We start from the raw sequence: 6,000 nt of genomic DNA, 5'->3' as shown, positions 1-6,000 counted from the left end.
CCTCCTGAGTAGCTGGGACTACAGGTGCCCACCACCATGCCTGGCTAATTTTTGTATTTTAGTAGAGATGGGTTTTCACTGTGTTGGCCAGGCTGGTCTCAAACTCCTGACCTTGCGATCCTCCCACCTCGGCTTCCCAAAGTGCTGGGATTAAGGGTGTGAGCCACTGTGCCTGACTGTTTTGTTTTTTAAAGCTGTGATGCCTTTGGCTCTAAGTGAAAGAAAACTTAAAGTGGCCTTAATAATGAAATTTACTATTTCACATAAAAAGGCTGGTTAATTTCATGGCTCTACATTACCCTCAGGACCCTGGCCTTTCTCCTCCACCATCCATCCTTGATGTCCCCAGGACTTGTCTCCAGGTTAGCTTTCCACAAGCCTTCCACATGCCTGCCAGTGTTCCAGCCTCACGTCCCCCAAAAGTCTAGGGGTAGGAATGGACATCATTTTGTCTGGTGCATCTCTGTCTCTCTCACTTGCTCTAATTTGATGTGAACCTTTTCTTTAAGAACAAAGAAACTTTTCCCAGGACGCTCCCCTGCCCCAGCAGATTTCCCCTCATATTATCCAGAATGCCAGAAGCCCGTGCCTAAGCAGTCATGGAGGAAGGATCATGGGACCACGCTTAGACTAATCCAGCTCATTCCTCCAGGCTGGCTCTCCAAGCTTCCCTGATGAAGTTTCTGGCTCCTCAGAAGAAAGGAGATGGGGGTCAGGAATTAGGTATAAGCTGTGATAGTGTCTGTCACAGAATCCCAAGTCTGGCTGTTAAGCTTGACACGCTGCTGCTATTCCGGGCTTGCCCCTCAGCTCCCACCCTCACTCTAAGTCCCCACAACTCTAAATGACACATTCTAAGGCCGTCCTTGGCAGAACAGTGAGGAACATGAAATGTGTGCCTTGGGGCCCAGTGCTTTTGTGCAGTTCCCCTGGGGTGTCAGTGCCGTCCTTGGGCAGCGCAGGCATGGTCACTGGAGGTGGAGAGGCGCAGAGCTCTGCCTCAAACGTGGGCCCTGAGCCCTCAGCCTGGCCCTGACCCGACCTCAGACCCAACACTGTGAGTGCAGCTGCACCCGGCCCAGAGTTGGGTTTTAATCATGTTTCCCCCTCCTCTGAGATCTCATCTTCCTGGTCTGTGCTTTTTCTTCTCTTAGAATCGGAATCTTTTTTTTTCTTTTTTAAACAAATTCTAACTTGCCCCGTAGTCTTACCGCCCACCCCTACAACAACTTTATCCTGTTTCCTTCCCTCAACCCCCCACAGCTTTTCTGGCTCCCATGGAGTGCACACTCGGCCACCGTGGCCGGAGCCTCGCAGAGCCTGGCTCATTTGTTGAATGGATGACTCTGATTATAGCAGGTATTCAGTAAGCCACTCTTGTTAAATTAGTGAAAATAAACGATGTTACTCTTTAGAGGTGTCTAGGTTCCTTTTTTTCCCCCATCACCTGTCCTCTTTCACCTCCTCTTTGGGCCCTGGCTTCCCTTAGAGACCCTCTTTCTCAAGGTCCCAGACTCATGAGGAGTGCAGTGTCCACATCTCACGCAGGCGCTCAGGAAGGAAGGAAGTCACTGAGACAGAGCTCAGTGGCCCAAATGGTTTCTGCTCCCTCACCTCACACCTCCCACCTCAGGGCTTCCTTCAGTTCCGGCCCTGCCCCACGAGGCAGGACCACCTTTGTCCTGGACAGACAGACCTGCTAGCCTCTGCTCTACAGTTCTGCCGGCCTTGGCCCTGGCTGTCCTCACACGAGTGCCCCCTCCCTTCTCTCCTCCCTTAGCCCCGCCTCCTTCCTCTAGCCCCATAGCCCTGGACATGGTACACACAGACCAGAGCCTTGGCTCAAAGGCAAACAAAAGGAACTGCCTGGCTCTCCATGGCTGTGGCCAGCACCTTCATACCAGGGCTCAACCCTCAGAACGCTCATTATATCCCAGGGTAAGACTCCCACCCAGAACTCCCCACTTGCTGCTGGGAGTAGGGGTATAAGGTGGAGGAATTAAGCTGCTTAGAGCGTGGGGCCAAGCGGACAGGTTGGTTTGGGAGGCTGAGGTCTCTATGGTGTTGGATGGAAAAGGAGAAGCAAGGGACGAGTGAGACCCCAGATCTGCCCCGAAGCTTTGTGTTGTTCTCTCCATGGGAACAGGGTAACAGCAGAGAGGAATGGTCGAAAGCCCAGGCAGAGAACTTAGAAATGCCTGCTCCAAATGTATATACTGCTGAGTCCAGAAAGACCAGGGCTCCAGAGGTCTCTGCTTCTGCCTCTGGGGATGGCGGGGCAGGACGATTCTGGTGAGTGGGTGAGTCTGTGCTGCAGGTACACTGGACACTGCCCACTACTTCGGTTCAGCATGGGCCAGACCTATGGGCAGGTGACTGGTCAGCTACTTCGAGACCCTCCTGGGCTAGCCTGGCCCCCTGTCCACCGCACACTTCTGCCTCCCATTCGGCCTCCAAGATCTCCTGAGGTTCCCAGGGAGAGCCTACCTCTCAGGCATGGGCATAAAAGGCTCAGCTCCAGCATGATCCCTGGGTACACAGGTTTGTACACAGGTATGCCCAGGTGCCCCTCCCAGGAGCACATGTTCCAAACACTAATGAGTCTTCCTTGTCCCCGCATGCCCAGGTTTTGTACCCCGGGCACAGTTCATCTTTGCCAAGAATTGCAGCCAGGTCTGGGCCGAGGCTCTGAGTGACTTTACTCACTTGCATGGAAAGCAAGGGAGTGAAGAGCTGCCAAAGGAGGCCAAGGGAAGAAAGGACACACAGAAGGACCAGGTACCAGAGCCAGAGGGGCAGCTGGAGGAGCAGCCAGCACTGGAGGTGGTGGAACAAGTGAGACCAAGAAGCTGGTGGGGAGTGTGGAGGGGTGGGAGTGGGGGCCTTACTGTGTGTCTGGGCAGTGGTGGGGATGGTGGGGGCAGCCATGAGTAGTGTGGCTGTGGGTTCAGGGGATGTGCGCTTGACTGTCAGCTCCGCCTCCCTGGGAGATTGTGTGAGAGCACAGGGGCTTCTCTCACAGGCTTCTTCCTACTCCATGGATGACAGGGATCCTCGCAAGTTCACGTCAGGTGAGAGCTGGGGGTTAGGATCAAGAGGCGTGGGGAGGCCCCAGGATGCCTTGGCTCAGTGTCCCCATCCCCAGGCTTCACCGGCTATGTGTCCTGTGCCCGCTTCGTCTTCGGCTCCAGCTTTCCTGTGCTCAGCAACCAGGCACTGCAGGAATCTGGGCAGAAGCACTCACCAGGCAGTGCCCAGAAGGACCCCAAATATCTCCCCCCACTTCCCAGGACATACCCTCAGAACCTGGGTCTTTTACCTAACTATGGGGGCTATGTGCCAGGTGAGAAGAGCCCCCAGGGAGGCTTTGGGGACTGGAATGTTTGTGTGGGTATGGGGGTGGGGTGGTTTGTGGGGGTTGGAACTGATAGATATGGGAGGGCTCAGATCATGTGATTCAGCTTTATCATTAGGCAGAAAAGGAAACTGAGGTAGCTACCCAGTGAGGAGTTCAGATTTTAGAGGGTCGTTTGGAGGTCTAGCCAACTGGCTGAGAATTAAATGGCTTTGCCATGCCACTGGCTACACATGACACTCTCTTGGCCACACAGGGTATAAGTTCCAGTTTGGCCACACATTTGGCCATCTCACCCATGATGCTCTGGGCCTCAGCACCTTCCAGAAGCAGCTCTTGGCTTAGGCCCCTGGATATCAAGTTCCCTTCCCTTTTCATCCTATCCCAGCCATCCTTTTGGAAGGGAGAAAGGTGGGTGGGAGGAGCATAAAGAGAAAATGGTCTGGAGGCTGAGCACCTTTTTTATTAATAGGTATAATAAATAAATAAATAAATACATAAACAGACGCCTGGGCTCCTCCTCCCTCTTCTGATGACCAGGCACTGGCCATAGCCTATTTACAGCTGGGGGGCTTAGGGATCTGGCCCCAATACTGTTACCCATCCTCATCTCCACCTGGCCTAGGGAATCCTGTAGATGGCTTTCTAGGCCACCTGCCTCCAGGGGGACTTGCTTGTCTTCACCCATGGAAAGGTTGACCCAGACGGGCCAGGGAAATCCTGGCAGCCCAGTGCTGCGTCCTGTCCCTCCTTTCCTGGGTGGAGGTCTGGACGAGGCCACTGGGGCAGTTAAGGGGGCGTAATTAATACTGAGCACAGGGAGCAGGTGCCAGCACAGGGATACGTGGCCCCAGCTCTCAGTCTACTCTGCAGCCAAGCCAATGGCTTGGGAAGGGCTCTCAGGCTCTGAGTCTGGGGGTTATGAGGGTCCCTGAGGCCACCAGCATGCACAGGGCCTCAGTTTTGGCTGCTTCCAGGGGTTGGACTTGGAGTTGGGGTCAATGTCACGTAGGCCAGGGGCACCAGGCCAGAGTCAGGGCCACGGCTGCAGCGCAGCCAGTCTCCTCCAGCTTGCCCCAGCACTCGTAGGATGTCTCCTTTGTGGAAGCTCAGCTGTCCAGGGCCGGTGGCCAGGTGGTGGCACAGTGCCTGCACCTCACTGGGGAAACAGCACATGGAGGTCAGAGAAACCCCATCAAAAGCCAACTGCAGTCCCTCAGCCCTTCCATTTCCCCAGGCTCACCATGGAGGGCTGGAGGGCAGGGCTGGAGAGTGTGGCTCCTGCAGGCTCTCCTTGGGCTCTGGCTCCCGGCGGGCACCCACTGTCTGTGCCACTAGTTGGAACATGGACTTGTCCAGGCTCAGCCAGTCCGAGGGGAGCCTAGGGACAGCAGCTGGATTCAGGCTCTGCCCATGCCCTGGCTTACAGCAGGCTCCCTACTCCCTCCATCCCTACCATGGGCAGGCTCTCACCTGTTTGTGGGCCGGGCCTCCCGCTGGGCTTTTCGGGAGCCAAAGAGGTGTCCCCACTTGATGCCTCCAGGTGAAGGCTCTGAGGCCCCTTCCTCATTTTCTGCTGGTGGGGCAGCAGGCCCTTCCCTCTCCCGACTGCGCCTCAGCTCAGCCAGCACAGAGTCAGGGGGGCTCCCCATCCAGAAGGGCCAGCCCCTTTCCCGGCCCAGGGCCTCCTCAGAGGCAGGGCAGGCCTCAGCCCCCTCCACTACTCCCTCTCGGGGTGGTGGAGCCTGGGGAGGCCCCCCACCTCCTGCCCCTTTCTTTTTCTCACTGCTGCTATTGCTGCTACCACGAGGGAACCTGGAACCCTCAGTGGAGCCATCAATGTAGACCTGGGAGCTCTGCATCAGCTGGTACCACCAGCCGGCCTGCCCACCTCGGGCCCACCTGCCACGCCCTGAGCCCCCGGTTGCCTCTGCCACCTCTTCTGTCTCTTCTTCTTCCTCTTCCTCTTCTCCACCTTCTGAGGCACCCACGCCCTTCACCCGCTCCCCTTGGGCTGCCCTGTCCATGTCTCCAGGGCCCTCCTGGCCCCGGGCCCGGGCCAGCTGCAGCGTGGAGTGGGCAGACAGCAGCAGGTCCTGGGACACCCGCAGCAGTTCCTTGTGCTGCCGCTGCTGCTGCCCACTTTGCAGCAGCCGGTGCTGGAATAGCAAGTCGAGGCTGAAGGGCAGCAGGGCCAGGGGCTGTAGCAGCAGCAGCAGCTCCTCAAAGAGGCTGGGACACACGGTATGAGCTGCACTCAGGAAGCCCCAGGGCTGGTAGTGGGTCTGGATGATGTCTAGGGGAAAAGAGAGAGGGACTGATCCACACAGGGAAGCAGAGCCTGGCCCAAGTGGGACTTTGAAAGACAGCCTGGGCAGAGCTGTGGCAGACAGTGGCGCAGGCTGTGCACCAGTCAACTTGCATGTACTAAGTGTAAACGCTGCCACCCACAGCTGTGCAGTGCCTAAACCCTCCAACCCCAGGCGGTGGCCCTGAGTTTAGAGGAGTGAGATGCTGGGATTCCTGGTCACCCTGACTCCCAGATTGCTGGAGTATCCTGCTGGCTCCAAGGTTTTTTGTTTTGTTTTTGAGACTGAGTCTCACTCTGTTGCCCAAGCTGCAGTGCAATGGTGTGATCTCGGCTC

The 6,000-nt window shown here is 56.5% G+C and overlaps 2 protein-coding genes across 7 annotated transcripts in view; one reads left to right on the top strand and one right to left on the bottom strand.

Annotated features, from left to right (window-relative positions):
- The first annotated feature begins 1,811 nt into the window (after positions 1–1,811).
- Positions 1,812–3,862, top strand: FAM166B (family with sequence similarity 166, member B). 5 transcript variants are annotated; one of them, XM_011980115.1, is made up of 6 exons: positions 1,812–1,938; positions 2,318–2,541; positions 2,627–2,835; positions 3,023–3,071; positions 3,214–3,343; positions 3,612–3,862. In XM_011980115.1, the coding sequence occupies exons 1-5, from the start codon at positions 1,877–1,879 to the stop codon at positions 3,321–3,323; spliced, it is 654 nt and encodes a 217-aa protein (XP_011835505.1). In that variant the 5' UTR covers positions 1,812–1,876; the 3' UTR covers positions 3,324–3,343; positions 3,612–3,862. The 5 variants fall into 5 exon arrangements, with proteins under 5 accessions (XP_011835505.1, XP_011835501.1, XP_011835503.1 ...); XM_011980111.1 differs by having other exon boundaries at positions 3,192–3,343; XM_011980113.1 differs by having other exon boundaries at positions 3,146–3,343.
- RUSC2 (RUN and SH3 domain containing 2) overlaps positions 3,799–6,000 on the bottom strand; it is a 71,200-nt gene continuing 68,998 nt past the window's right edge. For both annotated transcript variants that reach the window (XM_011980117.1, XM_011980116.1), the window contains exons 10-12: positions 4,829–5,651; positions 4,599–4,736; positions 3,799–4,514 (exon numbers count right to left, since the gene is read on the bottom strand). In XM_011980117.1, the coding sequence (XP_011835507.1) occupies positions 4,313–4,514; positions 4,599–4,736; positions 4,829–5,651 (1,163 nt within the window). In that variant the 3' untranslated portion in view covers positions 3,799–4,312. The remainder of the gene's footprint in view (positions 4,515–4,598; positions 4,737–4,828; positions 5,652–6,000) is intronic.

Source organism: Mandrillus leucophaeus, unplaced genomic scaffold (genome assembly GCF_000951045.1).
Source record: "Mandrillus leucophaeus isolate KB7577 unplaced genomic scaffold, Mleu.le_1.0 Scaffold208, whole genome shotgun sequence".
In the NCBI taxonomy this organism is placed as follows: domain Eukaryota; kingdom Metazoa; phylum Chordata; class Mammalia; order Primates; family Cercopithecidae; genus Mandrillus; species Mandrillus leucophaeus.
This window is presented reverse-complemented; position numbering and strand designations above follow the sequence as displayed.

Bases quoted from the DNA above. Each gene is read 5' to 3' on its own strand.
- FAM166B (XM_011980111.1), top strand. From the start codon at position 1,877: ATGGCTGTGGCCAGCACCTTCATACCAGGGCTCAACCCTCAGAACGCT. The intron at 1,939-2,317 runs GTAAGACTCCCA...TCTGTGCTGCAG, and splicing joins AACGCTCATTATATCCCAGG to GTACACTGGACACTGCCCAC. The intron at 2,542-2,626 runs GTTTGTACACAG...CCGCATGCCCAG, and splicing joins CATGATCCCTGGGTACACAG to GTTTTGTACCCCGGGCACAG.